The 17,012-nt window shown below is 41.3% G+C and overlaps 2 protein-coding genes across 4 annotated transcripts in view; both read right to left on the bottom strand.

Annotated features, from left to right (window-relative positions):
* Positions 1–1,677: 1,677 nt before the first annotated feature.
* sinhcafl (SIN3-HDAC complex associated factor, like) lies at positions 1,678–6,406 on the bottom strand. 2 transcript variants are annotated; one of them, XM_078248115.1, is made up of 6 exons: positions 6,336–6,406; positions 5,049–5,209; positions 4,819–4,918; positions 4,610–4,724; positions 4,058–4,208; positions 1,678–3,945 (listed from the first exon to the last, which is right to left on the bottom strand). In XM_078248115.1, the coding sequence occupies exons 2-6, from the start codon at positions 5,174–5,176 to the stop codon at positions 3,771–3,773; spliced, it is 669 nt and encodes a 222-aa protein (XP_078104241.1). In that variant the 5' UTR covers positions 5,177–5,209; positions 6,336–6,406; the 3' UTR covers positions 1,678–3,770. The 2 variants fall into 2 exon arrangements, with proteins under 2 accessions (XP_078104241.1, XP_078104230.1); XM_078248104.1 differs by having other exon boundaries at positions 4,058–4,211.
* Positions 6,407–7,217: 811 nt separating this feature from the next.
* Positions 7,218–17,012, bottom strand: part of dennd5a (DENN/MADD domain containing 5A) — a 39,326-nt gene continuing 29,531 nt past the window's right edge. For both annotated transcript variants that reach the window (XM_078248127.1, XM_078248135.1), the window contains exons 16-23: positions 16,495–16,616; positions 16,265–16,410; positions 12,230–12,348; positions 11,954–12,135; positions 11,603–11,685; positions 10,952–11,075; positions 10,609–10,777; positions 7,218–8,760 (exon numbers count right to left, since the gene is read on the bottom strand). In XM_078248127.1, coding sequence (XP_078104253.1) covers positions 8,577–8,760; positions 10,609–10,777; positions 10,952–11,075; positions 11,603–11,685; positions 11,954–12,135; positions 12,230–12,348; positions 16,265–16,410; positions 16,495–16,616 — 1,129 coding nt within the window. In that variant the 3' untranslated portion in view covers positions 7,218–8,576. The remainder of the gene's footprint in view (positions 8,761–10,608; positions 10,778–10,951; positions 11,076–11,602; positions 11,686–11,953; positions 12,136–12,229; positions 12,349–16,264; positions 16,411–16,494; positions 16,617–17,012) is intronic.

Genomic DNA, 17,012 nt, shown 5'->3' on the forward strand with positions numbered 1-17,012 from the left:
GTTGCTAGGCAACACGCATAAATCGGATATAACAAAGCCCGTCTACATATTAGAAATTCTTTGGATATAATCTATGATACATATGGTTGTAATCAGACTGTCTAAAACGGCTATGACAGCGAGGGAGGAAGCTTCCGTGATAATGTCGTTAGCCACAAAGAAAACGGCAGCTAACACGGCAGTTAAACACAGATGAAGAACGCCGCTAGTCTAACGTTATGGTCTTTCTCGCTTTGCCAGACCCTCCTCCACCGCGGCGCTGCGGAGGCATCTTTACGAATCCTACTATGGCCACGCCAAGACCCGCCCTTCAATAGCATTTAGCCTATCGAGCTGCTTCGTAGGGCGGGACTTGGCGTGGCCATAGTAGGATTCGTAAGTACAGTTCGGTAAATTTGAGTGTTGAAGTTTTCATGAATTTCAGTAGCTTTTTTTTTTTTTTTTTACTCTTTTAAACATGGTAAACAGACAGGCATTCAGCAGGCCTAGTCTTATCCTACATTTATATATATTCCAGTATGTAAATAAATATAAATCAAATGATATATGAACAAGTAAATTAAATATAAAACATAAGGCAGGTATCTAATAAATAATTCAATATAACGTATTTAGAGGCGAGAGAAAATAATTCTTTGAAATATGACTGCTTTCACTTGTTTTGTTTGTCACAAGGGTTAGCTAATGTATCGATTTACAAATTCAACCAGAACATTGTTAAGATTTGGGAAAGACTTACAATTATAAGATTTGTCATGTAACTCAAAGGTTTATTATTACTACATTCAAATTTAGAGATGATGTTTTAGGCATAGTTATGTTAGCCTGGTCCTAGGTCCTACCAGACTCTCGTACATTTCATTTGTACAGAGAGTCTGGTCTCTCTCCATTGACAAGTGTTAACTTCCTTGAAGGAAGGTACTCTGTTGAAGTTTAAAACTATTGGATTTGCCCAGAGCCACTCTGGATCTGCTATAACCAATCGCTAACGTTTGGTCGTGACGTATGTCATGCGCATCGCATGTGCAACAAGAGAGGAGACGGACAACAATTACTATCGGCTTATATTTAGCATTAGCATCGCTAGCGTTAGCCTTAGCCTTAGCCAACTCCTTCACCACTAACGGAGCGAGCTGGAAAATCAAACTTTTCCCGAACCCCGTGGGGAGGAGGGCCACAACATCATGGCCACCAACAAAAATCAGCAAAGATTGTGCTTGCTCAGGCTTTAACTTCTGGAACGGACCGAATGGCTTCGCCCGCATCTTTCTAGTGCACGTCCTCAACGTCATCGTTCTCAGCCACTCCCTCTGTTCGCTGATTGGACCTACAAATATTTGACCGGAGAAAACACAGATGAAGAGGGGCAGTGATCAATAACCAGGCTTTAGGGTTTTACACTACGTGACGTGTTTTAATCGTAATTTGTCACATACTGTATTTTGATGGCTGTTACCAAAAAGGTGCCTGCAGTTTTTAAGATAGGGCCGCAACTGTGACCCTGCAGATAGTTTTTTATATATATATATTTCGGTTCCAACCTTAGACTGTATAAAATAGGTTTCAACTGTGAAAATGCTATCTACAAATGATGTGAAATGTACGATTGCAGCAGCAATAAAAGCGAGTACCTAATTGAGTCACAGAACTTGGTATAAACTCCTCCAGTGTTCAATGTGCATTAAAAACGTCTTTAATGTAGCTCTTGTTCGCCACCTACAGGCGCACATAAATATCACAAGCACACTTTTTTTTTTTCTTTCGTTTTTTTATTACAATACAAATCTACTTTGTGGTACAGTAAACAAAAAAAGTATTAAAAAAACATCTACATTGCATGTTCGAAGGAAGTGCACAGAATTAAAAAGACTTTCTGAAAGGCTCTACACCAATTATCAAAATGTCAGTTTAAAAGAAAAAGGTTTTGCAATAAATAAATATAAATTACATGAGAATCATAATGACAAGGTCAGGTAATTCATTAAGGCACATCTCACATCCCAAAATGTACCTCGCAAAAACGATATGGCAACTCCCTAAGGACAAAAACAAGCTTATTTCCCCATCTTAAAAGGGAGCAGCATTCCTCCTTTTAATAAAAATCATAAAACATGTTCAGCATTTAACTACCCTGCACAGAAATGTTTATATATTAAGCAACTTCACAGAGCATTGCCTGTCATTTCTTGAAGTTTGAGATTGATTACAATAATGCAAAAAAAAACAGTCATTACAGTATTAATTTGAGAGACAGTATGCACCATGGCTAAAACTGTGCAATCTGAGCATTATTTTTTTTACTTTACATACACAAGAAATATCTTGATACAACAATTATGAATTTTGATTAGGAAAATGTTAAGTAATTGCTGAAATAATAGATGCTTTTTACAAGCCAGTTTGGTTGAATAACAATCCATCACTTTAAACTGTTATAGCGTGAGTGATAGACACCCCCAGAGCATTTCTCACATTCAAAATGTCTGCATAGTTTGAAATTCGACAATTGCTTCTGAAGATAAATCACAAAATGGCAAACACATTTTCTCTAAAAGCATTTTCTAGCAAAAATGTAGAGTAACCATAAAACATAGGTCATGCGTTTCCTGTAGGTTGTGTTTCTGACCATTAAATGCAATTAGCAATCAAACAAATAAGGAATATTGCAGCTCACTGTTGCCGCAATTAACCATTTACCGTTCCCTGCAGTTTACACATATTTCCGCAGAGCACAAGCTACAGCTTTGCACACCTTTACAGAAATATGCCTGAGAAATCAGATGTGAAAATGTGATAAAATCTGATAATACCTATCAACTGGCTTAGCGTAAAAGTACGTTTTTAGCACCTTTCACACACAAAAACATGTTTACAGAAGTAGTGGTTTGCTTTTCCTGTAATTAAAAAAAAATAAAGATTTGATGTACCAAGAGCCAAAACATTGTGTATTTACAAAATCCATTTGCTTTACAACATGCATTGTAAATTAATTAGCGGCTGTACAAAAGAAATAAATAAATCACTTTTGTCATTCCAAAAGGCAGAGGAATGTCCTGCATGCATGGGCTAACCACATCTATCCAAGTCAATGTGCACCAACTGATAGGAAAATCTAAATGGAGTGTTTTTAACTTGTAGCATGCTTAAGCGTTCTTATCTATACACACATTAAAAGCTTATTAAATTCATTGAGAACAGTTGTACTAATAATCCCTGGGGTGACCATGATCCCTGGGGTGACCAACAGCCATTTGTGTACAACAAATCCTACAGACTCACGCATTCGCACACATGAAACTAACATAAGACAAGACATCGCTGCAACGTTGAAGAGCCACAACATAAACAAAAAAGCTGGTATTAGAATAGCTGGTGACTTTCATATGCACACTTAAAATTAGAAATTATGAAAAAAAAATATAGAACAGTCGTGATATGTATGAAAAGGTGACAAAATATTTACAACGTTGATCACTTAATACAAAATAAAAACAATTCCAAATCAGAACTGGAGCCTTGACAAAATTTGCTTCCTCAACCTATAAATAACACTAATGCCCATAATAAATTTTTTTTCTCCTTTTTGCTTTCTATAAAAAAAGAATCAACTCTATACAAAAGTTAAAAAATACCCATATAAAAAGGAACATTACATAGTAAAGAACTAACTAACTGATCTAATTGGGTGAGTGGAAATGGGAGGTCTGCCACTGGAGACAAATCCAGGTGGATGCCATGGACAACCCTACAGGGGAATTAAACAAAAGCAATCACCAGGTTTCTTTCATGTCTTCTGGGAGTTGTGGAGGAAGTGTGTCTGGAAGGTGTGCGGCCACTTGTGTGGACGCCAGTTTTTTGGAACTGCAGCAAGGCTTGAAGAGTCGAGGATCAATAATCACCTCTCCAAACCGCCCCTTATAGACAATCCCACAGCACACCTTTTGCCTAAGGAGGAGATGACCCGTAGCGTTATTTGTCATATTAAAAAGACACAAAACTGCCTAATAAATTTTTCCTGTTGCGTTGTCAAACACAAAGCTGTTCAATGAGGCCTTACCTTCTCCAGTACAAACGGTCCAGGAAAGAGAAGATGGAGGGAGTCGGGCGTCTTTGTTTGGACTCGATGTCTGAGCCATCATCTGACAGGTTGCTGTAACTGGGGGACTGTGCAGGAGACACACTGGAGGTCGTGCTGTGGGCATCAGAGTCTGCTTGTAAAAAAAATAAATAAATAAATAAAATAAATAATTTTTGATAAATACAAAACAGAATGAAAGTAGTCAGCCAACGGTCTTGATTCTAACTAGGGCAACTACTACCATAATAGTTAGTTAATTGCTTATCGATTGTTTTCTAGGAAGAATGTCAGAAAATAGTGAAAACGCCCCTAGCAATTTAGCCACAAGATGCTGCTAAAAGTCATTTTTAAAATCAGGCTGAGAAGAAAACAACACCAAACCCAAGACTGACAGAGTGAAATTGACTGGGATATTAGGCACTTTGAGCATTACACTTTTACTTTAAGTCAACAAATATTCCTTGTCTGAATAGTTCCAAATCTATTGATAATACAAGACAAATCTCTCACCAACATATTTAAACTACTTACTTTGTCTCTTTAACTTGTGAAGCTTCTTTAGCTTGCTTTTCTTCTTCCCATCACTGTTCTTGATCTTCTTGGGCTTTGTCATCTTGAAGCCTGGACCAGCTCTGGCATCCACCACCTAAGTCAGGTCAGGCAAAACATCAAGTCAGTTTAAAGCCATAACAGGACAATTGGACAAATGATTCCCACTACTGTAGGCAGACATCACTTACGTGGTTCCAGTTCTTCTTGGAGCCATTAGGTAGCTTCTTCCACCTCTTCACCAGTAACACACAGGCATTGCAAATGTCTCCAACACGATCTTCTGACAACCTTAAAAAAAAGAAGAATGAAATTAAAGTTTAACACCCAAATGCATTCATTCGACCTTATATTTATAGACACACACAGATTAACACATTACAAACGCACAATATAAATAAATGAAAAATTGAGTTTTTACCCAAAACAGAGCCCGAATGTCTCTTCATATCGACTGCTGTCTGTGAAGCGTGAACTGGATGACTTGGTCTTGCAGATGCAACAGCCGTCGTTACTCCGGTAGATCTTTGACTTGTGAAAGCCAAACATAATCTGTTTGTTGGTAGGGGTTATGGCAAAGATCTGAAAAACGTAAAACAAAGATCGGTAATTGTCCTGACAATAAGCACCGTTGATGTCTGCAGACTGTTGTGCATTCTACTGCTGAAAAGGGGGCGGTCCCTACACGCACACACAGTTATAACCAAGCCACTCTTAAAACATTATTTAAACATATCCTGTATGAAACTAATTAAAGGTAGCAGTACATTACGTATATAGTTAGTGCACCATCAACTGAAAAAGTATAACTAACTTTAGCTGAAGCAACAGCATCTTAAGGAATTTAAAAGCCAAGTTACGCGAACACCAAAACAAACAAAAACTGACATTACTCCAACGTTATAACCTGGTGTTATTGGTTGTGTTAAATACACAAAACATAAGGACGAGCTATGTCACATTTGATGCGGGATCAACTGATGATGCAGGCTCATAAACTTTCAAACATTCCCGAGTCCGCACAGCATTGGCTACGTTAACGTTAGGTGAATCACAGAAACCTTACACCGCGCACAACATAGGGTTTTACTATCGTTCACTGGCTTTTCTGTTACTTTTCTGAAAATTGGTCAATACGCTTGTAACTTGTTAATTTGCTAGCACAAACAGAATGAAAATAGTTGATGTTCGACATTGTTTAGCCGTGAATTTGTTTGCAGCGAAAACTCGAAACAAAAAGCGGGCAGCAGCGCTTTCTGAAGTGAAGAAACAAAAAGCTACCCGGGCTATTCGCTTAATTATGTGTAACGTTAACACGCCCGTCTAAGTAACACACCGTTATCAACCTTGTACAATTCATGTATGTTGTTAACATTCTGATAAAATACAAAAAGTTGCGATGAACCCATCCTTCCCTTTAAATTCAAACTTTTGCCCGCTAGAGCGCCAAATACGGTTCATTGTTGTTAGCTGTTAGCATGCTAGCTAGCCGACTTTGCTACCATTACCACGCCACGCTCTCGTTCACTTCCACGTTATCCCATTGTCGAGTCGGTTAGTATTTGCACATTTTACGTTAGCTTGCAACAACTGGAAGCGGACACGTCAGGTTACAACTACACCATTACAATCAGTCTCTTCACACACAACAAAACAGTCAAATTCAACAAATGTAATTTCTGTACAAGGGAAATAACAGTGCACTTACTGAACAAAAACTTTGAATCTTCGCCGTATTCCTTTCTCGCACTGCGCATGCTCTTACTACTACTGCATACAGCTGTCATTAGAATATCATTAGCATAAAAAGCCGGAATGAAAGGGCTGAGCGTACAATGACCATATAAGGAGTGCAGCCGTTGAGTTTGAACCTGGATTCAACCAATCGCTGCTATCCTCGCGTACTCTTCACAAGACATGAACGACGGGAGGTGTAGTGAACTAGCGGGAATTAAGTGTGCCGTCTGTTGTTAACGGCCTTCTTTTACACTCAAAGTCCCATAAACCACCTGGCCTAATGCTTGAAAGAAAAACAGCTATTTGACATGGCGCGAACAAGTTTGTTTACATTTTCTCAGCTGAGGAAGTGCATTCATTCAGCAGATAATATAAAAAATAAATCACTGTTGTGTTTCTTTCAACTGATTTATTTGACACAAAAGTGATGGAAAATTCAGTTTCAGTTTTATAATATTATGGGATATTTTGTATTTAATAAGTAAAGCAAAAGTTGTCCAAAAAATTTGACTTAGGGCTTCAACTAAAATTATTTTCATTATCGATTCATCTGCATATTATTATCATTATTAAATTAATAATTTAGTTTAGGAATATTTTTTTAAAATCACAATTTCCCAAAGCCCAATTGCTTGTTTTGTCTAGTCTAGCATTGCCAGAACATCTCTGCAACGCTGTAAGCCAATAGGTATTCAGTTAACTATCACTGAAGACTAATAAAACCAGCAACTATCTGCATTTAATTGCTGAAACTAGTGAATTTTTTGACTACATTTTCTCAGCTGAGAAAACACATATAGCAAATAATATATCTCTATTAATAAAAAAACTGGTTGACTCTAATACAATTAAATCCAGGTTAACGCATTACAGATGCTTTATTCTTAATATATTTGTACACTGTACACTGTTGCTCACTTAGTAAACACTACATTACACTGCTATGTCAACAAATGTACAACAGTATTGGAAAACAAAAATATATATCTCCCAAGATGCTCATGTGTGGGTCAGACACAGACAAGTACAACAGTCATTCCAGACGTTGTTGGCACAGAAAAGATGTCCTTCACATATTAAATCTCTTGTTCTGCACAGTAAAGTTCGAAGTATGTAACGGAGGAGGGCCCGGTTACACCTCAAGACACCCCGGTATGGAGTTTGTAGAGGGGTTGGATTTTCTGTTGTGGATATTGCATAGCAAAAAACCATGATGACACAATCAGGAGTGGGAAAGAGCTGTCCTTTATGCTTCTCACATGGGAAGCAGGAGATCATACACTACTTCACGAGAAGTCTACACAGGTCATCACACTGTTTTTATTCAGAGAAGAGGGCAGATGTAGTGTAAGGGCTGGGATGATGATAGAAGAAAGGGCTGGCTGTAGGTATTTACATGAAGCCTTTCATTGTGATCTACTTTGCACAGAAAGCTGGGTCAAGCATTTCTTAGAGGACTTGTGTCTGGAACACAAGCTAAAGACTTGGGTTATTTTCCTTTATCCAACTGAATATACTGTCCATCACTAGAAACAGGGTTAAGCCACACTGTCTTATTATCATGCAAAAAGGATCATTTTCTCTACTGAAGGTATTCCATGTAAAAGACCTTGCACACTAGTACATTTCTCAGTGAAAGGCCAAAATATAACAGCCGTTTCATTTCTATGTAGGTGAGACTTTTTCCACACTTCAAACCTCCTGTCATACACATACTTATGAAGCATACTTCTACATCATTTGCTTTAAGCTCTGCGTAATGACATTGGAATCTGAGTTGACAACAGAGCAAGCAACTTGACTGATTTAATAAAATAATACTGTTTCTCTCTGAAAATATATTAACAGTTTTGATCCTCGCTTTCCCTTAAATATAGCCATTGTCAGCAGTTCATGGTAACAATGAAAATATTTAGTTTCAATAAAACATTATAGCACAAGTAGGTCATCATCAATAATGTGAAAATGATGGTTCATAATAGAAAACATATTTTTAACATCTAATGGCAACATCATTGAGGATAAAAATAACAACATATCTGGAAAGGCTCATTGCACTTAATATATGGCAAAAGTAACAGTAGCTTTGATATAAGCCAGAAAATGTCTTTTGTTCAAGTCTTTTCCTGCATATAAAAAGTTCAGTTATTCTTTTTAGTGGTCCCCAGTGATCGTCCTGGTCAGGTACGACTGGTGGGAAGTTGGTTTCGTTTTAGATACCAACACCTTTGACAAGTGAAGCCTCCAGGGTGATGTTGAACTCCTGCAGAGTCTGTAGTACTCTGATCAGAGAGTTTACCAAAGAGCGGTCTTTCATCAGTGCGATGTCTTCGTACATCTGAGCGGTGATTGGACAGTCTGCGAGCAGAGCGATCCAGTGATGCAGCAAATGGTCTCTGAGAGAAGAAGATACACGTGAAGTCAACATGACAGCTTAACACTAGAGACTGATAGCAGTTACTGCATTTAGCAATTTTCCAAAAAAAAATCATTTAAACCTGTGGCAGTGTAAAAGCTAATTTTAAAGGCAAACCACATTATACTGTAGATAAAAATATCTCCCTCTACTAAGGCTTGTTGAAAATGTGAAGGGCTGTAATTAACAATTATTTTCATTACTGATTAATCTAAATTCTAATTGTTTTGTCTATCAAATGTCATCATCATGTTCCCGAGCCCAAGGTGATGTCTTCAAAGTACTTGTTTTGTCCACAGTCAAAAACAATGAAACATAGAAAACAGAAAGAAAACCAATCCTTACATTTGAGAAGCTAAAACAATTGAAAGTTTAGCATTTCTTTCTTGATAAATGACATAAACAATCTATTATCAAAATTGTAGGCAATTCATTATTAGCGATTGAATAATTGATATACTAATTGTTGCAACACTACTTTTTTGTACAGAGAAAAGAAGAAAATCACTGCATCACTACGCACTCAAGGCACAGAAACATCCACTCTTCAAAAGGGAGAAGGAAATAAAGGAAACCAATAAAATATCTGATACTTCAAGAATCCTCAAAGGAGAGATCATTTTCACTTGACTCCTTGCAGGTCAGGATGAAGGGTCAGATACAGAGCGAAGCATCCACAAATGTTAGGGGTTCACGGTCGTAACCAAAGATATTTCAGCAGGAGAGTGTCCTGTCTGAACTATGGGTCAGTCAGATCCAGAATCAGATGAGGAGCCTGTTCTGCACCAAATTTCGGCGAATAGCAGACTGTATCAGAATGTTAAGCGTAGTTAGCGTCTTTTATTTTTTTCGTTAGCTTGTTAGCTTGTAACTGGCAGTGTGTTTTCGCTCGGACTGACAGTCGGCTATGCGCTGGAGGATTCAGGTTTCCTTGCTGGCCTTTGCATATTAAACAGTGATTGGTTTAAGGATTAGTGACGTACCTAATCAAACTTGCCTGTGATACGTTTGAAACTCAGATTTAAGGGAAGTGCGCAGACATCTCCTCCTTCAGGAGAAGAATGTGAAAACACCTCTCTTTGCACAGTTACAAGTGAGTATGATCAAGGTTAGACATTTTAGGTGACATAAACATAAGAAAAACACATTTCTGAGTGGAGGGGGACTTTAAGTATGTTGAGGAGGGGAACGTCACTTTAATACTACACACGTTTCATCGCATTCCCTCTGAAGTCTGAACTTCCTTAAAGGGGAACAATGCCGTTTTTTTTTAGCTTAATTTACCTTAACTGAACAGGTTCAGAGTCATTGGAATGGTTATATGACTTTTTTCGGATTGAATGGTGGTCGTCTCGCTTCCCCCTAGCGCCTGTGAGCGAAAAAACCACCCTTGCAACTTTTGGCTGGTGAACCGCCCGCCTCAGCATCAGGAAGTATCGCGTGATATCAGGTCTCGTAATGTAACGAATTGCTTCACAGCACTGCACACATACACGCCCCCATCCTGGAACCGGCTAGCAAGAACAAGGTAGCGATGGAGTTTTTCACACTATTGTCATGGCTGAGCTGGCAAAAAAGAAGCAGAAAGCTAGGAAAGCATTGTCGGAGGAACAGAGAAAGAGGAAACGGCAGACTGACCGAGCGAGTTTTTACACAGTGTTGCCAAATATCTATTCCGAAGCTGTAGGGGGCTATAGAGAAACAAAAAGCGAGAAAACAGCGAAGAAATTGCCAAAACTGCATAGCGCCCCTTTAAACAAATGTTTAACATGTTCACTACAGTACATGTAAATGTGTGTCTGGAGGTTAGGGAGTGCTGCCTGCCTACCTTGCACCCAGACAGACGAGCATCTGGAACTTCCCGTCCTTGCCGATGTTTCTGGACGTGTTGTTGATGGCGCGCATGAAGCGGCAGAAGTGGCGCACTCTGGTTTGCCAGTTTTCATCTGGCGTCACCTCCCGCTGCTCCGCACTTTCAAAATAAATTTGTGACTTTTCTGTTCAAGCAAAAAAAAAAGATGAATAAAATATAAATCGGTTAACAATTGATTACACAGTAATATGAAGGTCTGTTTGAAGGGATACTTGATAGGCAAAACATTAAGTATTTGTGTGAAATATCACTTTAAGGGCGCAAGTAATATAAGGGACTATTGATATAAAGTCTTTACCCAAGAAGTCCCAGATGAAGACATTCTTAAAGAGTCGGGGTGATTTGAAACCGTGCTGAAAAACTTGTTCCAGAGCCCAGACGAGGCCGTACTCCCCACAGAGGAGAAGGGTCAGACTGCCTCTCTGTGCAAAAACAACAGGAAAATGCGGTTACAACTGATTACAAGGCTTTTTATTTATTTTTTTAACAAATGACAATTAAATCATGCTCCTCATGTCCATTAAAATAACAACTTTAATAACAGTCTCCCTACATTGTTCTGTCAGTACTGTAAAGAGGTGGTGTAAATCGTGAAGGGAATTTCCCTGTAAAAAATCCTTTGTACTTTGACTACACAATGAATGCCTCTTAAAACCTGTAATCAACAGCTAAGTTACAATACGCATCTCCTCTGAATTATAATTATCAACCCATGTGCCTTAATAAGTAATTATTATTAGTGTTGGTGCTTTATATTAGTGCCTTTATGACTAAAACTAATTCCAGGCCAGAAAAGAATGATCAAGTATAATGTCAACTTCTGAGAAACAGCAAACAGCCCACAGTTACTAAGGGGCTTTGGGACCACCAGAGCAGAAAGCAGATTTTCTTCATTTGTAATGAATAATAGAACTACATGTTGGGGCCCGTCTAGACTGCTGTCTCTCACCTCCTTCTCCGGCTTGTGGAAGTGCTTCACGATCCCATTGATGGCCTCTCCTACTCCCTCCTGGATCTGACCTGTGTTTAACTCTGGATGAGAAGAAAAAGGGCAAACAAAGTTTGTGTGAGACAATACAAGCACACAAAGGGATATTATATATATATATATATATATTATATTGTCATTGTGTTTGAATTTTTTGTTATTGAGAACAAGTCCCATGCTTAAGATAACAGTTGAATCTCAAATTGGTGACACATATTAACGCTTAGCTAGAATATGACAAAAACGTCTACATACCACTATTATTTAGGAGTTGATACAGATGACTTATGGTTGTGAAGTTGAGTAACTTACTTGGTTTGCTGCTTGGCGAGATGGTAACAAACCTCCTCATCATCCCAGGGGACTGCTGCATCGGGGGTGTGCGACACATCCGTTCATCATTCTCTGTGCTGGGGGTCATCAGCTCTCCCACCAGGATCCTCTCCAAACTGCCATCATCCACGCCCTTCCCCAGCCACCGGCCACACGGAAACCTACACAACAAATGCATTGTTTTCATTATTTTTGAGAACCGTGTGGTCAAAAAAATACTACAGGAGGCACATTTCTCTCAAAAGACACGCTTACTTGTAAGTATGCCCCGTGATCCCGTTCCGGACCACAACACACTCTACAAGCCACTTTGCGTAGAGCCCCGTGTTATCGTGACCCATCTGCACTGTGGTGAGCTTGCCCAGGTTCTGGCACTGAAAGAGAGAGAGAAGCATGGATGGTGACATCAAACACCCAGAGCAAAAAAAAATATTCACAAACACAAGACATTTCCTCATATTGTTAAAGGATCATTCTGGTTTATTACAACTTGGTCTTATTATTTTTTATAGTTTTGGTCTATAACTTTTATAACAACAGGAAAAGGAACGAATCATACAGGTTTTTCACCAGTTTACTAAACATCTTTGAAAGAGAAAACAATGGCAAAGTGTAAAAATGATTACCGAAACTGTCTGTTGCAAACATCCGATACAGTTTACAGACCAACGTCTAAGATTAACTTTGACCTATCGTACTATCGTACCACACATTTTCGGTGCTATAAGGTATTAATATTGACATTTCAGGTCCTCTCATTTTTAAATAATCTGGCTAAACTGTTTGCTTGTTTGGTCTGATCTTTCAACCAATCGTGTTTCTTGAATTTTAGACTTCAGTTAATGTGTGTTTTGGTGATTGAAAAGGACTGTATATATATATCGTGATTGGTCTTTAAGAGATTGTGGCCGCCAGGGGGCATCAATCAGAATGCAGACAAGATGTTCCTTTTAGCTGGTTTATTGGACTAAATGATCAAGTACGTGTGTGTGTGGTCTGGTAGTTGCACGCACACAAACTAGGAACTCAGAATAAGTACAGCAACACTATCTTCTTTATTCATCTATATAACTGCTCAGTCTTTCGACGCCAACTCTCTCTTCCAAACTCTCCCGAAACAGAAACTCAAGCAGTCTTCATCAGCGAACAGCAGAGCGCAGCGCCGCTCCTGATTGGCTGATTCTCAAGCAGCCAGTTTTACCTGCCTGAAGAGGCCGTCCTTCTTAACAGCCGCCCCCAAATTTGTTACACTAAATTTGCCACACTAAGGAGGACTGACCGGATCAGTGTCTGGTATGGCAGGCAGAGCGACAAGGCGAGCATCAGGCCTCGTGTAGATTTTGTCTTTGACCTTGACCACTGCAGTCCTGACTCTCCCATCAGTTCCTGGAATGACCTCAGTGACATGACCTAAAGGCCAATGCGCTCTTGGCAGCTGTGGGTCAACCACCATGACTATGGTTCCAGTTTGCAGCTGTGAAGAGTCCTTGTGCCACTTGGAGCGAGTCTGAAGAGTCGGGAGGTAGTGTCGGATAAAATGGGACCAAAACTGGTCAGCCAGCACCTGAGTGTGTCTCCAGCGGCGGCGACTCAGGAGCTCAGACTCAGCATACACAGCCTGTGGTAAAGAGGGGTCGAGCCGCCCCATGAGGAGCAAGTTGGGGGTCACTGGGTCAGCATCCGCCACGTCCGTTGACACATAACCCAGTGGTTTGGAGTTCAAAATCCCCTCCACCTCAATAAGTACGGGGACAGTCTGTGACTGGATGGTGGCATACAATGCAGCTTTAACAGATCTCACTTCCCTTTCCCAGACTCCTCCAAAGTGTGGTGCGCTTGGGGGGTTGAACTGAAATCTAATCTGGTGTTTAGCCAGATGAGCCTGGAGTGTTGGGTGTAATGACCTGAAAGCCTCCTGGAGCTCTCTTTCACCTCCCTTAAAATTAGTACCCTGGTCGGATCGGAGCTCGGATGGCTTACCCCTTCGTGCGACGAAGCGGCGGAGGGCCATCAGAAAGCAATCAGAGTCCAGACTAGACAGCACATCCACGTGCACAGCGCGCGTCGTCAGGCATTTAAACAGTATGCCCCATCTCTTCTCGTGGCGACGGCCAACTTTCACTGTGAAAGGCCCGAAGCAGTCCATGCCTGTTGAGAAGAACGGGGCTTCAGCAACCGTAGTCTGGACTGTGGGAGGTCTGACATCTTGGGCACGACTGGAGAGGCTCTCCACCTCTGACAGTCCGAGCAGGAGTACTGGTGGCGCTTAACAGCTTCACGGCCATGCAGAATCCAGTATTTGCGTCGCAGCTCTGCAAAAAGGCGCTCTGATCCTGGATGGCGAAGGCTGTTGTCCACATCATGGATGATGAGCTGGGTCACTTTATGTCGATGGTCCAGGACCACGGGGTGAACAGAATCGGGCTCTAGCTGGTCGCAGCGACGGAGCCTTCCTCCAACCCGGATAAGTCTCACAGTCTTACCAGCCAGTTCCAGCAGTGTTTTTCCCCGCGTTATGTCATCAGCTGGGTTGTTGACAGAATCCACATATCTCCAGGCCCGGATATCAGTCAGCTCCTGGATTTCAGCTACTCGTGTTCCCACAAATACCTTGTACCGACAGGAGTCGGACTGGAGCCAGGTAAGTACTGTTGTGGAGTCTGTCCAGAAGACAACATTGCGGATATTCACGGTAAGCTCTCTTTGCAGCAATGCAGCTAGCTGTGCAGCAGTCAGGGCAGCACACAGCTCTAGTCTGGGTATCGACTGCTGCTTCTTTGGGGCTACTCTGGATCTGGCAGTCAGGAAAGACACTTCCACATGGCCGGGTGAGCTCTCCATCCGCAGATAAGCCACTGAGCCATATGCCTTCTCTTACGCATCAGCAAAGATGTGTAGATCTCTCTGGATGTTTGAAGTGTCCATCTCAGGGCTCACGTAGCAGCGAGGTAGTAGGATTTGGGAGAGATGCTGCAATTCTTCCTCCCAAGTCAGCCATGGCTGCAGCAAATCCTCAGGCAGTGATGGGTCATCCCAGTCTCTCTGTTTGTCCCACAAGTGCTGCACTAGGACCTTGGCCCGCGTGGTGAAGGGGACTATAAATCCCAAGGGGTCGTACAGGCGTGCCAGGACTCTGTATATGTTTCGCATTGTGGGTGTGGGTTGCTCCAGCATATGGTACTTATATCTTAAGGTGTCTGAATTGCAGAGCCAACGGAGTCCCAGGGCGAGCTCCTGTGGGTCAGTGCCTGATTCGTTGAGCCACAACTCACTGCTCTCAGATCTGGCTTCTTTGGGCAGGTGGCTGATGACATCAGGGATGTTACTGGCCCACTGGCGTAGCTCAAATCCACCTGTAGCCAACAGTGAAGTCAGTTTGTCGACCAGGTGATGGGCTTCTTCCACCGAGGGCAGACTTTGCAGACAGTTGTCCACATAAAACGATCGTTCTGTAGACACTCGAACATCTTCACCCGACTGACTGTGGTCAAACACATGTTTCTGCAGCGCGTGAAAGTAGCACAGCAGGGGCTACATGTGGTGCCAAGTGGAAGGACTTGCCATGTGTAGATACTGGGTGGTTCCTCTGTCTTCAGGTCTCGCCACAGAAAGCGCAGCAATGGCTTGTCCTCTGGGAGCAGCCTCCCCTGGTGAAACATGCCTTTGATATCGCTACTGACAGCAATGGCATGCTCTCTGAAGCGCAGCAGTACACCCAGTAGACTAGAACTTAAGGTGGGCCCAGGCAACAGCAGCTCATTGAGGTTTTTTCCCTTATACATGAAGGAGCAGTTGAACACAATCCTATTCTTTCCGTTATGGCTCACCATGTGATGTGGAATGAACCAGGACTCGGCTGCTTCCTTCAGCTCTTCTGACACTTTAACTGCATAGCCTGCATTCTCCAGCTTTCCAATCTCTGTACAGTATGCGGCTGCTCTTTGAGGGTCTCGCAGCAGGCGCCTCTCTGTACTGCGGAGATTAGCGAGCACAGCCTCCTTAGGTGCCTGAAGTTGGAATAAGTACAGCAACACTATCTTCTTTATTCATCTATATAACTGCTCAGTCTTTCGACGCCAGCTCTCTCTTCCAAACTCTCCCGAAACAGAAACTCAAGCAGTCTTCATCAGTGAACAGCAGAGCGCAGCGCCGCTCCTGATTGGCTGATTCTCAAGCAGCCAGTTTTACCTGCCTGAAGAGGCCGTCCATCTTAACAATGTGAATACACTGACTAAAACTACAAAATGGTAATAAAGTTGAGTTATCATTTGTCCAAGAATAAGCACCAACCTCAAAAGTGATCTCCAGAGTATTTCTGGGGACCTGCAGGACTCCGGTCTCTGCCAGCTCACCAGAAACACACACCCAAGGGTTGGCTGTGAACATGGAGCCACCCAGCTTCTTACTGGGAACAGCCACCACGTGGTAGGGGATCACTGGGAGACAGAGGAGAGAAATGTCATAAGAAAACTGGTAGTTTACAGCGTTGTCGGGCTGTTTGGCATCACAATAGCACTCACTGATGGTTGTAAAGACGTTGGTGAAACAGAAGTAATCCACAGCGTTAAAGGAAAGGAGGTGGTAGAGAAACTGCTCCTTCTCATCATCACAGCGGAGGAAGGCGTATCGCTTGTACAGTTTTCTAAAAGGAAGATCGTTTGAGAAAAGTGTAAAAATACATATTAATGCTTGGACCCACAAAATTAAAGAATTTCCATTATTTTTAAAATAGTTAGGTTTCCCCACAGATAACCATTACTCAATAGTGTCAGCAGCATGATAGATGATAAACAAATTTTGGATAACAAAGTAAGCTACTGTTTGTAATAAAGTAGAACAAATGGCATGTAAGGTCACAAAGACAGGCAAAAAAAACCCTGACCCACTTCACCACTCAGATATCAATTATGAAGAAGGCTGTGAATTATTTAAGCTGTGGTGGACTACAGTATGATGCTTTTACAATTTCAAAAGAGTTAATGTATTATGAATGGATAGATCACACGTCATCTTCATTTCATATGAGACAGACATTCCT

The sequence above is a fragment of the Sander vitreus genome, chromosome 1 (assembly GCF_031162955.1).
Source record: "Sander vitreus isolate 19-12246 chromosome 1, sanVit1, whole genome shotgun sequence".
Lineage (NCBI taxonomy): Eukaryota > Metazoa > Chordata > Actinopteri > Perciformes > Percidae > Sander > Sander vitreus.

Coding starts and splice junctions, on each gene's coding strand:
- sinhcafl (XM_078248104.1), bottom strand. CDS start 5,176: ATGTTTGGCTTTCACAAGTCAAAGATCTACCGGAGTAACGACGGCTGT. Junction 4,212..4,609: donor TCACAAGTTAAAGAGACAAA/GTAAGTAGTTTA, acceptor TTTTTTTACAAG/CAGACTCTGATGCCCACAGC. Junction 3,946..4,057: donor GACCGTTTGTACTGGAGAAG/GTAAGGCCTCAT, acceptor TCTCCTCCTTAG/GCAAAAGGTGTGCTGTGGGA.